The sequence below is a fragment of the Lolium rigidum genome, chromosome 5 (assembly GCF_022539505.1).
Source record: "Lolium rigidum isolate FL_2022 chromosome 5, APGP_CSIRO_Lrig_0.1, whole genome shotgun sequence".
Classification (NCBI taxonomy): Eukaryota; Viridiplantae; Streptophyta; class Magnoliopsida; order Poales; family Poaceae; genus Lolium; species Lolium rigidum.
This window is the reverse complement of record NC_061512.1, coordinates 115767887-115790948: the sequence shown is the minus strand read 5'-3', so window position 1 is coordinate 115790948 and position 23062 is coordinate 115767887. Positions and strand designations below refer to the sequence as shown.

Here is a 23062-nt window from a genome sequence, read left to right as displayed (position 1 = left end):
CATGCAAGAACGCAGTGGGCTGCAAGCATCTAAACGGATTAAAATTTGTTGGACCGATGCGAGCCAATGTTCATCCAAGCTACCAAACGCGACCAAGATGAACACAACAAATTTTGTGCATCTTGCATGCTACAGTACCCCACATTAAACTCATTTATGGATATCGCCAGTAGCTTACCGCTTACCATATTAGCAATCAATCAACAAAGTGCTTAGGCCTTGTGAAGAATAATTGTATAGCACAATATATAATAAGGTACTAAAGGCTGTAGTAGTAGCTGGATTTGTAGTATTATTACTCGTGTGTTACATGAGCCCGATCAGCACCCAGCTCTTGGAGACAAGGGATCACCTTTTCCTGGGCTGTTAATTTGCCTCAGCTTTCTAAGATTACTGCTGTCCACGGACACTCGAGAATCATTATCTAGTTGAGGCTATTTTTTAAGCTTTCTAATAGTAGATATTTTCTCTCATCTCAAGATCGTATTTTTAAGCTTCCAAAAAACACGAGAAAAGACACGCATGCAGTGGAAACTTGCTCCAACATTTTTTTGGAATAAGTTATGAAAAATCATGGATTTTAAAAAAACCATAAAATTGCATATTGTTGAAATTACGCATTTTGAGACTTGGTATGCTGCCTGATTTTTGTTTTTGTATAAGGGTGTGAGTGTGACTACTTCTCACACTGAGAAAAAGTTTCGTTCTCAGTCAGATGATGTCATCAAATATCAATTACAACTCATGTTGCAACTGATGATTATGATGACCAGTACGGATCACAAAGTAAATCAAATGGTGTAGAACTTGACCGGGCACGAACTTAATTCTCTGCTAGCAAATCCCTTTGTATAAATCAGAAATGGTCATATTTAAGTTCCAGATTGTATATATAGGTATACAATTATACATGTGTCTATTATCTACATGCTTTAAAACTTGGGAATCGTTTTTACACCGTTCCGAAAATTCCTCCTAAGCGCTGTTTACTTTTGCAGAAGAGCAGTTTGCTACACCTTTTCTCTTCAAGAGTTGGTGATCATTCGGGCGACGTGGGCCATTAGAACAAGAAGGAATATCCGCATTTTTAAGTGAGTCCAACCAAGTGTATTCAGATACAGGAGAAAAATTCAAAATTTTAAACATGCATGTTATGTACCTTCATTAAAAACAAGTATTTTCCTTTATCGAGAAACCGATCAAAAATCCTTTTTGTGGTGAACGTACTTCTGCCTTCTCTGATGGGTAACACAACGCAAAGATTGTGATTGTGAAGAACATGAATTCATGGACAACATTAACACACAAACGGAAGACTGTCTATGAAACGCTATCCATGAAAAAAATACACAATGTAAATATTTTGACAATGAAGGACAATGACAAAGGGTAAAGGAGAACAGAACAAAAGAAAAAGAATTCCTCGCCTAATCGAAATGAAAAACACCATCCACAACACCCATGATCTCCATACTGTCAACCGAGCTACCTTCCTCCTGCTCTTCTGCATCCTCCATAGGAGCGTTCAAATCAAAGACAAAACGACGTGATTCTACTTGCCTCTCCGCACCACCTTCCCCATGGTCCAGTCCACCAATTCTTCGTCGCTTGGTCGGAGGGGATGAAGAAGTGAATGACCTTGGCTCAGACACTTCAGAGCTCAACACTACAATGGCATCCTCCAGACTGGCTATGCCGGCGCCGTTGCAGCCCATGACTCTCCCCGTCGCGATCACGTTCTTGATTGCGATTTCTGACTCGTGATCGATTTGATCGATATTATCGATGAACACAACACGGTGAGGTTCTTCTATGAGTGCCTCGAACAACCTTATCCCGACATAGCCACTGCCGACATCTGGTGATCTCCTCCTCTTGAGGGCGCGGTCACCAGCGTCGCTAGAGGTGTTGGCGGAGTTAATCAAGGTGAACTCGCTATAGGAGCCAAATACAAGCTTAGCGAGCTCCTGGGCCATTGACCTCTTGCCGTTGACATCGTTTCCTCGGAAGAGCAGCCACGCCATCGAGGAGGCCGGCCTCCTCATCATGCCGGATCGGCACCGCAGCACGGTGGCCGCTATTGCAGGGGCGATGTCCTTTCGCCACGGGACGCACCGCTCCAGGGCATCACACAAGATCTTGAGATTCTCTGAGGTGAGTTCGATGAACTTTTGCTGCAGACACGTAGGCTGCATTGCGGGCGTGTTGGCATGAATTACAGGTTGATAAAACAATTATTAAATATCATTTACAGTTTCAATACTTCTAAGTTCATGTCAGCCACGTACCTGAAGTGTGGTGTTATGGCATGTAGGGATTAAATCTTGCCGGCGGTGGAGCAATGAGGGAACGCTCGCCGTCGTTGTGGTTACATCGGTGAGGCCAAAAAAGGCCGGCCACACTTCGCTTGGTTTGGTTTGGCAAGCTTGATCCCCACTGCAGGAACAATAGGTGGCTCCATATTGTTAGAGCTTAGTTTACAGATGGAAAATTACATTGAGCAAACATGAGAATTTTAGTCTACGGAATCGAATGCATCGATCCTAGACAGTTAGATTTTACAGAGGATGACAATTGCCATCAAAACAAGTAAAAATAAGTTGTCACTAGGATGTTGTCAACTCCTAACACGATCAAATGGATAAGCTGACCAGAAAGGTACAAGAAGCATAAAAGAATCGGGCTGCCATGAAAGAAAGGATTGACGAGTTGGACTAGAATTATCCAGCAGTAAAGGTAGAAAGTATAACCTAGATATTTTATTTTATCACGGGCCGAGGAATGTTTATTTCTACGTAGACTACGTTAAGTCCAATGTAAACATATTTAGATTCCTCCAAGAACAAAAGAACAATAAAATCTTGAATGGAGCCTATTGATGATGCCAACTAAGAAATAACTAAGTACTCTAGCAATGTGGATGGATCCATATAGAGTTACAACCAATTTGTTTGGCAAACAAAATCATATGTAATAGGTGTATGTATGATGTATCAGTGGGGTTCTAGTTTTAGCAAAACAGGTACCCAACATCATGATTTGTATTGATCAATATGTAATAGGTGTATGTATTGATCAATCTTAGCTTAAAATCTTATGATTGTATAGTATTTCTTGTCTAACTTGTGTAAAAATATGTCCGCTATGGGAAATGTTCTGACTTTGATTTGGCAAAAAAAAATTTGAACACCCTAAGTTCGGAAACTGGATCCGTCATTGCGAGTCAATATGTTTGCTTTCTTCATAAGAAGTAGACGATGAGTTGCATGCACCAACATTGGCTGAAACCCAGCATGCATGCATGATCTGTTGGCTGTCTGGGCATGCATAGGGTTACTATTACTCCCTGAGTCCCTGGTGTATGCACGATGAAACCAGGAGAGGCCACTAGAAATATTTCAAAAAAGTAGGCCATATCCAGTCCGAAACTCCTACCTGTGGCATCTGAGGGTTAACGCGAGGCTTCTGTCTGGGACGACGACTGGCCGGTGGAACACATCCCAAACGGTTTCGGCAGATGTCTGTCCAGCATTAACCTTCTTACTAACCGGCCATGGAGAAGCTATGTCGTCGCTACGGTGGCTATGCACGCTATCAGACTGCTCCGACGAGGCTCCTTTCCCGACATTGGCCTTGACCTGAGGGCCTGAGAAGCCGGCCTCGCGCAAGGCGCGGTGGACGCTAGGGTCGTCCAGGATGGACACGACGAGCTGCTCCAGCCCGACCTTGACGACGAGCCCGCGCGGCTGCCGCTGGCCGCCGTCCGCGAAGCCCCGGCGCTCGTGTGCCTGCGCGCGCTTCAGCGCCGCCACTAGCGCGTTCGATAGCGCCATCACCGGCGCGCCGTGGTTGCTGAACATGGCGGCGGCCGGTGGCCAGGCCATCGGGAGGCGGCTGAGCGCGACGTCGAGGCAGAACTGGAGTGCCTCGGGCCGAAGCGCGGGAGACTTCAAGTGGGACGAGGACCGGAGGCAGGCAGCGCGGAGGAGGCCGCCGGTGGAGAGCATTGCGCTGGCGACGTGGAGCGGGGTCACCTGCGCGTGCCCGCGCCGCCTCGCTAGATTCGCCGCCTGCCACACCGCGGCAGCCGCCACCTCCACCAGCGCCTGCTGCACCACCGTGTAGCCGGCGCTCCGCATATTCACGCGCTCTCGGAACGCAGTGACTGAGCTACGTACCACCGTCGACGTCTAGGGCTATAGCTATAGGTGGTTTGCTAGACTGGTAGCTCTTCACCGGCCTGCAACACGGTTTTGTATATGTGTGCAGCTAGCTGCAGCATGCAGGACAGCACGAGTGGTTAATTCAGCAGCAGTACACACCAGGTTCGCCGCCATCGACGTGGACGTCACCTGATGGCTCATCCGCTCAAGCATGGCCGAGGGATCGAACACGAAGTACGGCCCAAAGATTGTGTGGAGCTTAGGGCCGGCCGATAAGATTGATCCCATGGAGGGGTACACAGAATGTGTCAATATGGATGGTTTAATTTCGTGTAGGGGCCGGCCAAAAGTTAATATTAGTGCAAGTTGGCAGGTGCATGTGAAAATAAAACGAAGGAGATAGTACGTTAGATGTACTTGGAAGAAATAACACTAGGTGAAGGGTAGTAAATACCTAGTACAATAGTACTCAAATAATATGTTTAATGTTGTATGTATAAGATTGTTGCACTAGCCAATTTAATCAAAAATCCGAACTAATAGAAAGACACTAGATATTGTATTTATATTCAACACACACCCTCAGGTCTAAGCTATTTTAGTTGTTAGGGTGGGTTCCGTGCATACCGCATAATATTTTTTATTTTGTTTTTAATACTGCTTGAGCAGAGTCTCGAACTTGAGACATCTTGGCTCTGACACCATATAAAATTGTTGCACTTGTCATTTCAACAAAAAGACCGGACTGATAAAAGAGACTAGCTAGATATTTAACAGTACGAATGTCAAGCTATAATACCTTAAACAAAACATTATGCTAATAGAATCGGTTTTTGAAATATTTTTTAAACGCAGTTTAAAATGTTAAAAAATTCCAAACAAAAAATTGATGTGTACATCTTAACATCATATGTTCTTAGAAAGTCGTTTCGTGGAAAATCGACATTTTTTGTGTTGTGTACAAAAAAGACAAAATTTGGTGCTTAAAAAAGCTTTTGACGAGACATTTCTTTGTCTTTTTAACATAGCACACAAAAAATGTTAGTTTTCCGCGAAACTTAGCGTGCACATATATAATGTCCACATATACACACAAATAAATTTGATTAGATTTTTTTGACATTTCAAAATATTTTTTCTATGTAGCAAGAGCATATGCTCCCATGTTCAAAAGTGGATTTCCGATATATGAGATATGCTATTTTTTATTCAAAATCGTGCTATAATATAACTTTAAGTGTATGCATATTTCTACTTTTGTGTACTTATAACTTTTTTTTTACCAGGAACTGTGAGGCAAAGACCCCACAACATATTTTATTTAAAACTCAAGAACTGTACAAACAACCCTCATATATACAAAAAGGAAAAGGGAAAATAAAAGGATTAGAACTAGGGTAGACCCTCAATCCAGCTGATACTTATAACTAAAATTGCCACCACACAAGATTCAAAAACGGCATAAAACCATTTATTGGGTAAGATCATATGTGCACCTATTTGTATTTAAATCTCGGAGCACATAGTTACTCATAGGAAAGTACACTTTGGCCACATAACGTAAGATTCTGTGGATAAACTTAATTATGCCCGGTCTAGAAGAATGATCCCATGGAGTGGTACTTCGAATGTCAGTATAGATGGTTCGTGTAGGGGCCGGCCATGTTAGTGTAGTTTAATATCGGCAGATGCGTGTGAAATAAAATGAAAGATATTATGTACTTCTGAGGAAGAAATAACTAGGTGAAGGGTAGTAAATACCAACCACAGCAGTACGCAAAAAACTCTTGCTTAAAGCATCTCCAGTCGCGTTCCCAAAGCGTCCCCCAAAGAGCGCCGGATTGAGCGTTTGGAGGACGTGTTTTGTTCGTGCCGCGTTTAGGGGACGTCACTCCCCAGCCGCGTACCCCAAACGCCGCTCCCAATCAGAAATTCAAATTGTTGCATTCAAAAGAGATCGTTCCCGCCGAATCGTCGCGATCAGAGTAGCGGCGATCAAAGTACTGGGCGCGCGATCATATTACAGGACATTATTTGCTGGTGTTGCCGCGCCGCCAGAGCCTTCTTCTCCTGCTCCGCCGCCCTCCGTCCTTTCCGCTCCGCCGTCGACATCTTCCGGCGCAGACAGCCTTGATGCCACTGAACATCGGTCCATCCTTCCAGCTTCTTCTTCGGAGCCGGCGCCTTCCGCGGCTTCGCGAATGGCGCTTTCGCCCCTTTCCTCGCATTGCCCGGTGGCTTCTTGGCCGCTTTCTTGGCCATCTTTTTGGGGGCTGTCGGCGACGCCATGGAATGGGAAGCCGGTAGCGGCGGCGGGTGGACGGCGGGAGGGAGAAAAAAATCGGTGGGATAGGAGAAATGAATCGGCGGCGGGATATGTGTTGGGAGGCCAGAAATGCGCGGCGGGATAGGCGCGATATGGCGGGAGGGGCGGGATTTGGCGGGAGTGGGAGACGATTTTTCAGTGAGCCACTGACGAGTCAGGCCCGCGTCGGTTCGCCTCGCTTTTCGTTGTGTCCGGCATGCCCGGAGCGTCCCCTGTGGGACGGGGACGGGCTCGGGGCGCCGGACACCGTATCGGGGCGCGCCGGACAAAAATGGGTTTTGGGGGACGCGGCTGGAACCGTTTTTTGGTCCGGCGCGCCCCAAATTGCTTTGGGGGACGCGACTGGAGATGCTCTTAGTATGAAAATTTGGGTTGAGGAGTTGCAGTACAATTTTCACTATCTATTAATGCATAACTAAATACTGGATGAAAATTTACGTACCCCTTAAAGGCGGGAAAACACTTCAGTACATGCTAACAATTATCAACCATCTAATTCAAACAATTATACATATACATAAAGATAGTACTAACAACTGCACTACTATTTTGATTTTTCTAGGATGTAGATTAAAATGGGTTGGAGGGAGTACATGTTAACATAGAGAATGTTAGGCAGTAAACTGAGAGCTGTGTACCTGAGTGCACATGCTCCTGGGTAAGAAACTAATTTTATGTGAGTCCAGAGTATTTTAAACTAAATGGTCTATGTATAGTTTTGAGTCTTTTTTTTGTTCTTGTGAATTTTCATGCAATACGGTTAAATTTTGCACTCTGTGTAGAGGAATGTGTAGTGTGCTACAAAAGAAAAGACGAACCATGGAGCATCGGAACTTATGGTTTTTGTAAGCACAAAAAACATGTTCCTTTTCTACGTAAATTTACAAGGACATAGTAGATGAGCAATTTTTCATAGTTTTTAATCATTTTAAACATCATGAATGCATTTATATTTCAGCGTCGTGGAGCAGCCTCTGTGATAAGCATTAAGCTGTAAAGTTCCTCCTGATAATGAAAACAATGCACACATTCCCCTCTAATGCCCTATCATGCAAGTTGGATCAAAACTTATAATCAAGAACGCAGTACATAATATATATCTACGCATACATCAAACACAAACTGAAAATTGCAGTCTCAAATACCAATCTCATAAAAACCAAAGATCTACCACAAAAGGTTGCATATAGATGGCCAGAATCATGAGGAAAGCTCATGTGGCTCTAGAACATTAATAGCAAGGTTAGGGAGATAGAGATTTCCACAAACCCATAGTACAAGGATGGACTACTCCTTGTTCATTATGGAGGCAAAGGAGATGTCGTTGCATAGGTTGGAGATGCGAGCCGACGACACTCCAGCGACGTTTCTCCCTCCAATCTTGCGCAAATACGGTGCGAATCCTTTGGGGACGATTATCTGGAGGAAATAGGTACATATAAAAAAAAAGTGAGTTTCAAGAAGAATTTGATGACTATTATACATGAACGATTATGGCTCCAATAAGAAGTTGACAGCTTTCGCTACGGAAGAAGCTCAACATTGTCAATTTTGGTGCACGGATGACCCTCACTAAATTTTGACTAACTGGACTAAGTACGACCATTCTCTCAAGGCAAGGTGTATCCTGAATGACCAACTCCTGAAGCTCCATAAGGCAATGGTGCCTCCTCATGATAGACACATCAATCATTTGAAGGTTCGTTGAGAGGATGCAAAGATCGCCGAAACCTTGCATTGCCTCAAGCTAAAGGACCTGCAGCGCAGTACACCCGGTGAGCAGGCAATGTATTCTCGGCAGCGAGATGAAGACCTCAAAAAGCTGGAGCAGCTTGAGTCAAGAAAAAAGAAGTGCAGCGTCAATCTCGTGGATATGCCAAGCCTGGAGGCGAACGACACACATGGTGGGGGAAGAGCTGAACACTGACTTCGGCAACGTGCGGCTTTGGCAGTTCCGAGGTCCTTGAGGCGATTAAGGACGCTAGATCGGAACCAATTGCCGAACGTTAGGCGACTTCACAATTCCTGCTGAAGAGGTTGATGAATATGCGATTGAAGGGGCTAGGGTGCGCGGCGAGGATTTTATAGACTGCGATGAGGCGCTTGGTTTCCTTGTTGATCAACAGATAACTTAACGACCCATGGTATGGTACTCCCCGCCCGTACCGGATGACCATCCATGTGTCTAGGACTCTGTCTCATCAAACCCAATATAAAAGGTGAAGGGATCCAAGTTATTGTAAGAAAACACAAGAGAAAAACCTCATTCCGCCGCCAGATCATATCCCATCCCCGCCAAAGCTTCGAATGCCGCCATCAACTTGAACGCTTCATCAACACCGTCATCATCTTCACTCCCTCTCACTCTACTTGTGATCTAGATTTGATATTTGATTGGCAGCATTGTAAGACTCATCATTCATCTCTTTGAGATTTGTTGTAGAATGTTTACTATTATTCATCACTTCATTCATAAACATGACTATCATGTGGAAGATTTAGAACTTATTGAAGTGGAAAACTTCCATTTTGAAGTAGTCAAGGATCAACATTTTGTCGTCAGCTACATTTAAATTTTGTTTATTAACTGACTTCTCATGCTTACACAAAGCTAGTGTTCCCAAAATAGGACTCCATATGCAGAATAAAAATATATTCGCTTTTTACATGTCTATATGTTCTTCATTTTTTCGTAATAAAATCTCCTAGAAAATGGAAGTTAAACATTTTTTTATTGGAAACACTTGTTATGCCGGACCTAACTGTACCGAACTATGTTGAGCGACAGTGACCTTGAAAGGGTACGGATAAGTCACTGATGGGTGGGTATTACTTTGTCTCGGCCCCACATATCATTGTCCACGGGCTTAATTAATACCGCTATCTCCCTTCAGCACCACACGCAAGACAATATTATCGTTGTGTCTAGTCTTTCATGTCATTGCTAATTTCCCTATAGATACATGCCTCGCGAGGGGCTTTGTTAGATCTCCACCGCGAAACACACGTGCTAAGCTAGCTAATCACCCAAGCACACACCTTGATCATTTTCAGCTAGCACAATTTGGTTTTCCTCTGCCCGTGGGCTTCATCGGTTGTTTTTGGATTTTTATTTATAGCAGCCAACAAGAGCTACTTGGACACGTACAAGGAAAGTTTAAACCGACTCAAACCTACTAAACCTAGACTTATAAACGAACTTGTACTAGACTTAGACTCCGACTAAAAAACTAACCAAACCGTTCTCAATAGGACACGGACATGTTTGGTTAATTTCAACAATCTCTCCCTAATCCAAACTTGTCTACTTACGGCCTCGCTCCATGTCAAGTCTAATTGGCTCTCCCCAATTTTAACTTGACGAATTTACGGACAAACTCAAACATAATCTGGACTACCCAGCCACGCTAGCAACCGTGAAACACACCGTCCACCCTAGCGCAGTACACTGGTTTACCGCCCCCTTTACGCTTAAACTTGATCCTCTCATCGAGGCACACAGACGCCTTGGACTAGACCGACAGACTAAAAGAAAAAAATACAAAGACACTTTTAACCTAGCCGTAATTTCATCATCAGAACAACGCTGGTTCATCCTCAGCACACGCCATGTTGAGATTCACCACTGCCTTGAGCTTCTTTCGATTGGTGCAATGCCTTTTAATGTGCCCAAACTCCTGACAATTCCAGCACTGCAGCATGGATTTAGCATAACCTTCTCCACGCTCCCTTGCTAACCATTGCGACCTGGTCAACATAAGTTTGTCATCACCTTTCTCTTCAGCGGAACCTTGGGTGATTAGCTAGCTTAGCACGTGTGTTTCGCGGTGGAGATTTAACAATTGGTATCAGAGCGAAGTCGTCAATTGATTCAGTGTCCTTCGTCTGGAGCCTATCGAACTCGGACTTGAGCGCTTGCACCCTCACCTCCTTGATGCAATCGTCTCTCAACCGGTTTGTCTTAATCGCCTCCCAAGCTTCCGCAGACGTCTTCTTCTCAGCGATCAAGGGAAGCAAAAATCTGGAACGCGGTGGAGCCGGAGGATGGCAAGACCGTCGACGAGACGATGGATCAGAGAGCTCTGACAACCATTTATCAAGGTGTCCCAAAAGATTTGATTCCCTTGATCGCTGAGAAGAAGACGTCCGCGGAAGCTTGGGAGGCGATTAAGACAAATCGGTTGGGAGACGATCACATCAAGGAGGTGAGGGTGCAAGCGCTCAAGTCCGAGTTCGATAGGCTCCAGATGAAGGACACTGAATCAATTGACGACTTCGCTCTGATATCAATTGTTAGATCTCCACCGTGAAACACACGTGCTAAGCTAGGTAATCACCCAAGCACACACCTTGATCGATTTTCAGCTAGCTCAACTTGCACGTCGGCCGGCCGGAAACACATCACACCCAGCGATTCTACGTACGAGCAAAGCCAATCCACGAGACACAATTTGGTTTTCCTCTGTCCGTGGGCTTCATCGGTTGTTTTTGGATTTTTATTTATAGCAGACAACAAGAACTACTTGGGCACGTACAAGGAAAGTTTAAACCGACTAAACCTACTAAACCTAGACTTAGACACGAACTTGTACTAGACTTAGACTCAGACTAGAAAACTAACCAAACCGTTCTCAATAGGACACTGACTTGTTTGGTTAATTCCAACAGGCTTTACGTCGCCCTCCGTGCCCAAATTCATCCACCCTTTTGTAAAACCCAACAACAGTTCTCTCTACTCCTCTGGCGCATCCGTACTCCCGCGCTGCTGCTCTTCCCCTTTATGTACTCCGACCTCTCGTCCCCTTGGCAATCGTCGCTAGATGTGCACAAAACTCTAGCTCCATCCATGTACACAGGTGAGTTCCTCCTGCTATCCATCTCTCTATCTCCTCTTCCTTGCCCTCCATAATAATTCTTAAGTTTCTCGATGTTTTGCTTGGCGGCCATGTGCACGAACCCTAATTCGGAAATCTTTTATAAACCCTAACTCACAAATGTCGTATGAACCCTAATTCCCGAATCCCTGGTAAAACCTAAATCTGTCGTACCTTCGTAACTTATTAAGCTTTAGCTAGTTTATGTCTGATTGCTACTGGTGTTCATGGATCCTACTCCCCACATCTATTATAAACCCTAAATCCACCGTAGTATTAGGTCATAGCATATTTCTTCAGTTGTACTGTTAATTGATGAATCAATATGTTTTAGCTTAGCACATAACCATGTTTAGTGGTACTATTATGTTGATGATTATGTACTTGATGTACGTACTGCTGATTTTTTGCTGAGTTCATTTGGCACGATCTATTTTGGCCGACGAGTAAACAATGTCGGTGATGCATGTAAAATGCATACATGAACTTTGCAACTTAATTGCAACATATTACCACATATTTGCATCTTATATAATGTTATTCTCATGTTTTATGATGTTTTAGGGGATTTTCTAAACAATTCCTCTCCTCCGGTTCTAATTGAAACGCCACTTTTTAGTGTTTTTGACTTTTCAGGAGCTACATGACTCAGAAAAGGGCAAGGTCAGGGACCACGCTTCGGAAATTTCGAGACGAACAAAATAAGGTAAAGTGGCCACCAAGAGGTAAACAGGCTGGGAAAGAGAGAGGGTGGCGCGGCCTCCCTCTCTGGTCGCGCCACCAGAGCTCTTTCGACCCTCGAGCATCCGTTTGGCATCATCTTTTCACGAACCGACTTGTTTTGCCCTAAAAAACACCATATATACGACCTTGTGGGGTTTCGGCGAGCCTACGACAGTGTAGATCAAAAACACAAAAATAAAGAGTCAATAGGCCACCGGCGGCGAAGATCAGAGGGGGCAAACGCTGTCGGAATCGCCTCTGGTGGACTCCACCCCCCTCCGGTGAGGGCATCAGAACCATCTTCATATTCTTCATCAACATCTACAGCAAATCTTCATCATCCCCCTCTGTAATCTCTTGGCAAACATGATGTATGATGCAATATATTGTTTTTCCCATGATCTATTGTATCTCTATGTTGATGTTTGAGTAGTGAATTGTTTATGAAAATTGTTATATAGTTTATTGTTGGTTGCATATAAGTATTTGTTATATTCTATGATGGTTTTATGTATTTATCCTATATAGGATAAATACTTCCTACTCCTGGGTGTAACTACACCCACGTCTCATATACTACCATACGGAAGTATATAACATACTTTATTGGTTTGAGTATGTTCGTACACTATATCTAAGATACTCCATACCAACTTTGGTGGAAAAAATTAAATACACCCATAGTTTGCACTAAATATGCAAAATACATGCATATTTATACGTAAATAAAAAGTGTACGTAAAAAATTGTACATACTACCTACAAAGTAGTATATATACTACCAAAATATTCTTATATACTTCATACTACATGTATATAATCTTCGGTATGATAGATACTACCTAGATTGTGTTTCAATTTAGGTAGTATCTATCATACCGAAGAGTATATACATGTAGTATGAAGTATATAAAAATATTTTGGTAGTATATATACCACTTTGTAGGTAGTATGTATATTTTTTTACGTACACTATTTATTTACGTATAAATATGCATGTATTTTGCATATATAGTGCAAACTATGGGTGTATTTAATTTTTTTTCACCAAAGTTGGTATGGAGTATCTTAGATATAGCGTACGAATATACTCAAACCAATAAAGTATGTTATATACTTCCGTATGGTAGTATATGAGACGTGGGTGTAGTTACACCCGGAGTAGGAAGTATTTATCCTATATATATATATATATATATATATATATATATATATATATATATATATATAGGTCTGCTATTCTCGAACCGGTTCGAGAATAACTATTCTCGAACCCTTTCTGAACTTCCCGCTGCACGGAGGGTGAACTTCTCGGCGGGACACAAAATTTCTTGTTTCGACGGACAGTGTTTCAAGGGTGATTAATAAACTGAATGTCGGAATGATGCATATGATATACCGTTGGAAAGATATGAAAATTTCGCAACTTTATTGTTCACATAGTTTTCCCAAATTCGGTGTAATTGAAAAATAATTTCAAATATACTAAACTCTATTTTCGTGCTATTCATTGTTTTCGTAAAGTTATTTGGACGCTATTTTCAAACCGTTTGCCGGATTGAGGCATATGAGGTACCATTGGAAAGGTATGAAAATTGCGCATCACTTTCGTTCAGATTGCTTTCCTAAATTTTATACGGTTTAAGAGCAGATTTAAATATACTCAAGTTTGTTTTCGTGAACTTCTCAATTTTCGTACTATATTTGGACACTATTTTCAAACCACTCGTCGGATTGATAGATATGATACACCGTTGGAAAGCTATGAAAAATGTGCAACTTTTTCATGCTGAACATTTTTCCAAATTGTTAACAGTTTTAAAGTAATTTTAAATATACTAAAAAGAAGATGTTCATCGGCACGCCACGGGTTCAAAATTGACATGGCTTGGGTGCTCACTTGGGGCGAGGCAGCATATTAGAGTGAAATTAGGATCATATAGATGTCAACTACTCAAGGCAGGGGTCGATTTGGTCAACTGTAGCTTGTAGGGATGAATTGAGTACATAGGATTTCCGCCCGTAAAAATGGAGAGGCTGAACTTCCTTCTGACATATAGGCGAACTTCCTAGTAGGTGCTACTGAACTTCCGATCGCGGTACAGATTATTTTCGCTGCACCTGGCCATTTCGTTTTCGTTTCAAACTGTAACCTGAAATGATACAACTAATATACCATTGGAAATCTATGCAAATTCCGCATCTTTTCATATAAATCAGTTTTCAAAATTCTTACAAATTCAAGAGAAGATTTTAATATGGAAGATTTGTTTTCTAAGTTTCTCGATGTTTTTCCTAATGTATTGTAGAGTGAACTTCAATGTCACGTGCACCGAGCTACTTAGTTCACTTTGTGAAATAAAAACAGAGAACATGAAATGAATCCCAACACTAATAAAACAGTGAAATCGCACTTTACACAAAGTATATTTCCTACTTCTCATCGACCGTCTAGACAAAATAAACTCCCCAAAATATAAAAGTTAACTCCCCAAAAATATAAAAGTTAACTCCCCATGTTAATAAAATTAACTTCTTAATTTATCTTCTCGGTCACAAATCTGCAACTCACATTTGGCTATATATGTTCCAAATTTCTTTGTATACTCCGGTATTTTTTTTTGCATATTGGACATCAAGTTTTCATACAGTGAATTATTTCTCTGCTTGTTACAAAGTGAATTTTAATATAATTTATAAAGCAAACTTCTATCCTGGAGTGAAATCTATTGCTTTTATACCGCAAGCATTATTAATTTGTGGAGTGGAATCTGATTTTGATTTTTAGGGATGAGGTGTACTCCTCTCGTGAATGAAATGAACTCTTGCATACAATGAAACTCAGGTTCGATGAAATATTTACTATTACACGGAAATGAATAAACAAGAAAAAGAACTTTACAGACTAGACTTCTGCTGTTATACGAAGTGAACTCCACAAAAATAGAAGCAAAATCCCTCACTTGGCACCAGCGGATATTTCTCTTTTTTTCTGTGAATACTGGCGAGAAACTACTACCATTTACACGGAAATGAATAAACAAGAAAAAGAACTTTACAGACTATACTTCTACTGTTATACAAAGTGAACTCCACAAAAAAGTAGAAGCTAACTCCCTCACTCGGCACCAGCAGCTATTTCTCTTATACTGAACTTCGTCTTCGGACGAATTGAACTCCCTTGGAAACGATAAAAATGAATTAGTAGTGATACACAGACCATAGATAGGCAGCTGAGAATCACTGAAATCTTGCAGTTTGTTTTCTACAGAAAAATTTGTCCAAAGGTGAGTATCTCGTAGAGAACATTTTTAAAAGCATCCTTTAATGTGTGTTTCATCAAAACAAAATTATAAACCATATTGATCAAAATGAACTTCGCCTATTTATGTGTCTGAACTTTCGATATAATATCAGTCAACTGCTAAATAAATTCGCTTGCAACAGTGAACTACGAGTTCATCTTTCAACCGAGTTATGCACAGGTCGCTGGTAAGAGGAGCCACAAAGATCATATGTATGCCAATAATAAAAGAAGCAGTTCACCACCTCAACAACAATAACACAAGAGACCGATGGCACGCTAAAACAATGGGGTAATAAGTTGGTTCAAAATCATCCGTTAACAAAGATATCAAACAACACTCCAGAATTTCAGATATCACACCAATGTGATTATAAAGTGTGCTGATGGAGGGCATGTTGGCGGAGAGGCATGTGCTCGTGCTGTGTGTACAGGGCGAGTTCTCACCCGAATCTAACTTTTCAGTGTTCTTCATTCTTAGGGATGAAGTTAACTTGAAATAACTTTGCTAACAGTACAACCGAACTTCGATTTAAATTTTCTATTTCCAGATGGAAGTAAATAAACATGACCACTCTCTAAACCGAACGAATGAACTTCATAAAATAAAAGCTATACAAAGGGAATTTTGCTTTTATCTTTTTTAACAAGAATGTGAACTCCCTATTTTGGCCAAATCGAACTGCTCGTGATTATAAAGTGAACCGCTCAGTCATGTAAGAAACACAAACTAGTACGGCCAAGAATAAATTCACAGGCAGCAGTGAACTTTCAAGTGCAAATGAATTGAACCTGCGACAAAAGAAAACGAATTGCCCAAATTTATGAGCAAACATATGTCCACTGTTATCTCTGTTTCATTGGCCAAGATCAGTTGATCGGTTTACATTTTTTCTAGTTGAAACAGATTGATAGCACTGAACCGTCGTGGTTTGCAGAGTGTACTTTAGTTTTTAGGGATGAAATTAACTCGGAATGAACTTTGTCAACAATAGACCAGAACTTCGGTTAAAAATTTGATTTCAAGATGGAAATAAATAACAAGTGCACTGTCTAAACCGAATGAGTGAACTTCCTAAAACTAACAGGTGCACTGAGGGCATTTTCTGCTATCTTTTTTAACAGGAAAGTGAACTCCCTATTTGGCCTAATTGAGCTTCTCACAATTAACATGTAACCCGCTCAGTGTTGTAAATAATCAAGCAACTACAACCAAGAATAAAATCATAGGAAGCAATAGCATTTCGCATAGCAGCAACCATCATAGCAGCCATAGTCCACAGTGCGAGTAGCAGGCTGACCTGGGCATGAGAGACTCGCCAAAGCCGTGGACTCCTAAGACATTATTGCTTCCATGACGTGAGTGAAGTTATCTGGCAGCGGTCCGCCTGAGTATCCACGGAGCTGCAGGTGGACTTCGAGGTGCGGTCGCGTGCTGGACTCCTTCGAGAAGCCCGCTAGACTGTCGAGGATACACGAGTGAACCCCCAGTGTAGCTACATTTCTGCACATGGAGCTTTACAATATCAAAAAGAAATAAAATAATATTCCATCTAGCAAGAATATCTAAACTAAAGTAGCAGGAGATGTGACCTTCACGAATTAGGAGAAGTGAACTCCGCGGATTACGAAAAGTGAGCTCTTCATCTCCGCACCTTAATTCCTGTTGTGCACACTTGTGCTCGGCTGCTTCACGCAATGAAGAGCATGACTTGCAGTGACAGCCGCAGGAGCCAGCCGCAAGAACTCCCAGCTCGTTGCAATGCTCCTTGTGGGTACTGTGATGATAGTTAAGTCATATAAAAAAGCAAACTTCACATATGGAAAAAGGTGCACTACGCCAATCAAGTAATGTGAATTTCAAAAAAGAAATTCCACAGATCTTATTAGCATAAAAATCACAAACTCAAGTGCAGGCTTGTGAAGCTTTGTAGGTTTCAGCTACTTTTGAGATTAGTACTGCACAATTAGTTGCAGAAAAAAATGTCAAATTGTTCTACCTTTTTTAATATCATATATCATTACTAGCATCCGAACTACTATACATTTAAATCTGAACTTCAATTTAGAGATAAAACACAAGTAAGGAAATGCACTACAAAATGTTTTCGTGTTTTTCCTTTGAGAAGTGGAATATCATATATCATTTATATTTTACAGACTGGACTTAAGTTTTTCAGTAAACTAACCGCTCTACCTTAATAGGTGGACTTCCTTTTCTAAGTATACAAACCGGTCTGGAGCTCACGCACAAGACACGGCTTCCGAATTACAATAAGCCAACCTCTTGACAAAAATATGAACAATTTTGACTCCACACTCAAGTGGAATTGAATTTCTCCCACGAATAAAGTGAACTTCTTCGCCACTGTTTCTCTTTTTAATGTTTTGTGATTTGAACTAAAATATGCATGCCAATAAATGAACTTCTCTTTTTCTATACCAACTGAATCAAACACAAGGAATGAATTTTTCAGGATATAAGGAATGAACTTGAAATCAAGCTTCCTGTAAAATAGGTATTTCTACTATGGAAAATATTTTTTCACCTGTAATAATTTTTTGCCACCAGAAATATGCAAATTTGTTGTGTAAATTAAACGAACTTTCTCGGCCAAAATAAATGGACTTCCTCCGTAGGACGAAGTGAAAACCAGAACAAATAAGATTGAGAAGTGAACTTCAGAACAACATTAGTTTTGCTACCGATTCTGTAGTGAGAAAACCCTAGGTATAATATATCATTAAAAGAAGATCACCTGTGTTTCAACAAGACATGGTGCCGGATGTTGGTGCAGGACAGGGCAGCACGCGCTCTGTGGCATAGACAGGGCAACGGGAGGTCCTGAGCACAAGCGGACGGTGGCGGATTCGAGCAGGAAAAATCCGCAAGAGGCGGCGATTCAGAAGCTTCCTCAAAGAAGTTAAGTTCCAATAGCATATGAGATGCAGTTGACACCACAACCAACACATGCCCAGCCGACGTGGGTGTCGATGCCTTCTCCTAGCGGAGAGATGCGCTCTCCTGATGCGCACTGCCGCGCTTGTCGCCTGTGAACCCCAGCTATCATATCACTGTACAGTAGAGCAAGGGAGTCAAGGTTAGCATGCGTGAGCAGTCCAGGTCGGCGGGCGTGGAAGTCATGAGTGGTAATCTCTCGCAATCTATTATCATCAGACTAAAGGATAAACCGTACCAAAATTTCCTTACTCTTAGCCAGGCAATACATGTATACGTACAATCATCAAGAAAGAAGGACAAAATCAGGCCAAGTATTAAATCTCTGAAGCTGAAGGAAAAAATAGCACCACAACCTCTTTTGCTCAAATATTATTTTGCTAAGAAAGAAAAACCAGAAACCAGAGGGCGCATCTCATCGAGCAGATTGTAGTTAAACATCACCGGACATGAAAATACAAGTGTTGTACGGGGCTATAAGAAAAATCTTGGTGCTGTTTTGCTATCCACCAAATTATACTTCCGGCCCAGAATGCATCCAAGCTAAATAAGATGTTCTACACATGGCCGACTTCATTTAGGCAGACCAAAAAGTTTTCCTACAATATAGTCTTCAGAACAAAGAGCAAACGGTAATTTGACTGTGCCGAACAAACCAGCAGAAAAAGATGAGAATACAAGTTATCAAGTCAGCAATCCAAGGATAACTTGTTTCCAATGCTGCAACAACTGCCGCTGAATTCAGAACTTGAGAAATTGGCGGACCAGCAGACTTTAGAAACAGCCTGACAGTAGTTCAGTCCAGAGCAGTAAATAAAATAGTCTGGCACCTGCAGAAGTTCTTGGGAGGCCGTTGGAGTGGGGAGCTCGTCTGGTGGCCAGGACGAGCGTGGCGGCCCCTGGCATCGAGGCCACTCCTCCCGGTGTGACCTACTCGCTAGGAAAAGAGTTGACTTCTAGCCAGATCTGTAGTTTTACAGTATGTATGGTCCTCCTAGCTGTAATGTTGGACTCCAGAACTTGGTGTCGCTGTAGTACGCAGTGCAGGGCACCAAGCCGCTGACCCGTGCGCACGCCCAATCCTAGGAGCAGCTGTCTACACCGCTTGAGTTGGAGTTCACAAACCTGGAGATGGAGCCGCATGAGCATGCAACCGCTCGCAGAAGGTCTCGGCCAGGGAATCGGGGGCGCAGGGAATCTGGAAGGGCGAGGAAGGTTGCGTCCCTCATCCAAGGAGACTGGGCCGCTGGCCTCGGCAAGGGAGAAGGCGCCGTAGGCCCTTGTCTAGGGAACGGCGGAGACTGGATCCCTCGCGCCAGCGAGGAAGAAGGCGGGCGGGAGTATGGCTGGGCGGCAGGGAGGAAGAAGGCGGGCGGGAGTATGGCTGGGCGGCGGCGAGGAAGAAGGCGGGCGGGAGGATTTGGGCGGCGCCGCTGATGTAGGTACCTGCCAGAGGAGGGGATTTGGGATTTTGTTCGGGAGGAGGGAGTTCACACGTGCGGGACAGGTGCGGGAGGTTTTCTCGGCTTAAGGGGTTCTAGAATAGCTATTCTAGAACCCCTCTTAAGGGGGGTTCGAGAATAGTTCAGCTCTATATATATATATATATATACATATTTTTGGTTGCATACAAGTATATGTCTTATCACCGTTGCATGTTGAATAGATGAGGGATAGGGAGCGATACAAACCTTGTCCTGATTCTTAGATGCACGTTAACGGGGGGACCAATTAAAGGGACATTTAAACTTACAACAGAGGTTGGAAATATTAAATGCATGTATAATAATTCCTTTTTTTTCTCATGAAAATGGCCTTAGGATCAACCACTAGTGGTGTACTTGCACATGTATATGGCTACACCTATCTATGGTTCCTCCCTAGAAGAAGCACTAAAAATACTATAATGAGCTTCACTAATTGTGACAACCACACAAATGAAATAGCAACTTGCCTAAACACTTGCTCTCACGAGTTACTCCACTTCACTTCACTTCATCTCATTGCATTTTACTTTATTACACTTTACTTATTCTTGCACTAGTTTTATTTCTTGCATTTTAATTTCAGCACATATAGTTTTTAGTAAAAACCTCTTCACAGACATACACCATATCTCCTAGCTTTGCATAGAAGATCATATAAGTGGGTTATAGGGCTTTAGAGGATAGATAGTTTACCTTCATCTCCTAGTGGGTTCGCCACTCAAATATTTATCGGATTGTACTACGGTGATCCCCTGCACTTGGGGGTTATCAGTCGGCTCTCCTCCAACCTCTCCGAAGCCCCAAGACCACCTCTCCAGTCGGCTCTCCTCCAACCTGTCCGGCTCTCCTCCATCCTCTCCTCCATCCTCTCCTCTCCTCCCTCTCTCCTCCATCCTCCCCATCCTTCGGCCGATGGCTAAGTTATGAGCATGAAAATGAACATGACAAATAATTCAAACAACAAAAATGATCATTAATAACAAGAAAAAAAATCAAAAAATTGTGCCAGATCCAAATTCTGATTTCAAAATTTAGCAGTGGTGCACCTACTTTTTTATAGTAGCGCACCTCGAGTTTTTATCAGTGGCGCTCCAGACAGCTAGTAGTGTGGTGTGCCACTAGTAAGCCAGATACCGGTGGCTCACCAAATGGTGCACCACTACTATTTTTAGCAGTTGCGTGCTACTAGTAACTATAATATCCCAGGATTTCAGCCATTTGCGGAGTGGAATTAGAAAAGGGATGTGCATTGCATCGCAAATCTAGGGGAAATTTTGCGCTTAATTGCATGAAAACCTAAGAGGGAACAAGTTTCTCTCTCGACACCATCTAGGGTTAGGGTTTCGAGAGTGCGATAAACTTGGACATGATCTCTTTTGAATTAGGGTTTCGAAAGAGGGGAGTTATTTGAATTAACACACACAATTGAGTATTTGAATTTGAAACATGTTTGAGTTGATATTCAAACTTAAACATTACTCAATATATAAATCAATGAATAATTCAAACAAATATTTTATAATTCAAACAATGAAAGGAAAGGAATAGTTTATAACTAGCTCAATAGAGAAACCTTGAGCTTTATTGATCATTACACAAGACACATTGTCATTACAATATTCACTTATATATAACACATTAGACATTTCAGAAATAAAACAAAAGATAAGAAAAAGGAAAATTACAAGTACATGAAGTAAGTAATAACAAAAACCTAACTACTGTCTTGATCTTCTTGATCATCCAGTAGATCTTGCTCATTTTGAAAACCTGAAAAAATAAAGGAAACATATACAAACAGAACTTGCCAAGTGGTAATGCCACTTGGACATCAAGAAGAATTACACAGGGAGGATAAGCTCAAGTCAGCCGAGCTGATCCAACCAATTTCCCAAGTTCCAACATGGAAACACAAGCAGCTCACAAGGCTGTGTGCATGCACACCAGCACACACAAGCCAAGATAGTCACCAAACTGCACAGGACTTTGCTGTCGATCGAGGAAGCAAAGAGGGGAGGTATAAAACCTTTTCACAGCTAAACAATAGCCATTCATCGACCAAGCTAGCCTGAGCTAGCAAGAACACCAAGAACACCCAAGAACATCAAGAACACAAGAACAGCAAAGTTCCAGTTCTTTTTCCACAAAGAAGAAGTGACTGTTGAACAAGAAGATGGAGTAGCATCAGCACAAGTTAGCTAGGAGGAGCAGGGCAAGCACCAACCAAACAGAGGCAATCCTCTACATTAGCAACACCTAGGAGCTGAATTGAGGTATACCATTGAAACATGAACAAACCAGATGGTTTTGTTCATATTATTGCATAGCCATGCTACACACAAACACACAAGGGTGGATAAACCCTGTTTGATCATCACTTGGTCATAGACCAAGTGTAACCTGGTGGAAATGGAAAATATCAGGAATGAATCAAGCATATGATGATGGTTATGCCAAGCAGACCAGTGGTAGCATCTTCCAAATGGAAATAGGAAGGAAACCATCCCAGATACTTAACCCAAACCTACCAGACTACACTAGCCCTTCGAAACCATCAGATAAAAGTAGAAATATAAGTATCTGCAAGTATTTTCAACATCAAAAGCTACTGGCAATCAAGCTTGATCACCCAGCGAGCACTTATCCATTCACAACAAGTGAACAGAGGTGGGGGATACCAAAACAACAGCTAAATGCTACTAAGGCCAACTCAACCACACAAAACCATCCAACCATCAAGCCTTACACACTTATCATTACCCAGGGGGGTTTAAAATGGAGCTAGGGTCCCCAACAGCAGTTGGCATCCCTCTAGCTCAAGAAAATATGTCACAAGAGTCATCAATGCACAACAGTTCATCTAATTTATCCACTAATACATGATAAATTGCATAGATAAATGAAGTAATCAACTGACTAGTAACAAAGACACTTGCTAAGCATCAAATGGATCACTACAAGCACATACACATGCTTTACCAAGCACAAGCATCCACCAGCACATGGTGAAATGTTATGCAATAGCACAGATATCCATCAAGAATCACAGAGAGATATCACAGTGTACAACTATCAAGCAAATGGTGATCATATAATCACCAGAGCTTGCAAGAACAAGCTAGAGCATCGGTAACTCACTGGAGTTACTGAATTGCTACAAATAAGCAAATATTGCATCAACATAATTATATAAATCCTTTTATAATTGTATCCAGAAGCATATCAT

General features: G+C 42.1%; 1 protein-coding gene and 1 long non-coding RNA gene across 2 annotated transcripts; both read right to left on the bottom strand.

The window, feature by feature from the left end:
* Positions 1-1427: 1427 nt before the first annotated feature.
* On the bottom strand, positions 1428-4139 carry LOC124656298 (protein SMAX1-LIKE 3-like). The gene is made up of 2 exons (XM_047195071.1): positions 3549-4139; positions 1428-2189 (listed from the first exon to the last, which is right to left on the bottom strand). Exons 1-2 carry the CDS (start codon positions 4137-4139, stop codon positions 1428-1430), a joined length of 1353 nt encoding a protein of 450 aa, XP_047051027.1.
* Positions 4140-15030: 10891 nt separating this feature from the next.
* LOC124657804 lies at positions 15031-17339 on the bottom strand. The gene is made up of 3 exons (XR_006988864.1): positions 16984-17339; positions 16692-16894; positions 15031-15266 (listed from the first exon to the last, which is right to left on the bottom strand). It is a non-coding gene; the product is annotated as an uncharacterized LOC124657804 (long non-coding RNA).
* Positions 17340-23062: the final 5723 nt, after the last annotated feature.

Coding starts and splice junctions, on each gene's coding strand:
- LOC124656298 (XM_047195071.1), bottom strand. CDS start 4,139: ATGCGGAGCGCCGGCTACACGGTGGTGCAGCAGGCGCTGGTGGAGGTG. Junction 2,190..3,548: donor ACATAGCTTCTCCATGGCCG/GTTAGTAAGAAG, acceptor CCCGCAATGCAG/CCTACGTGTCTGCAGCAAAA.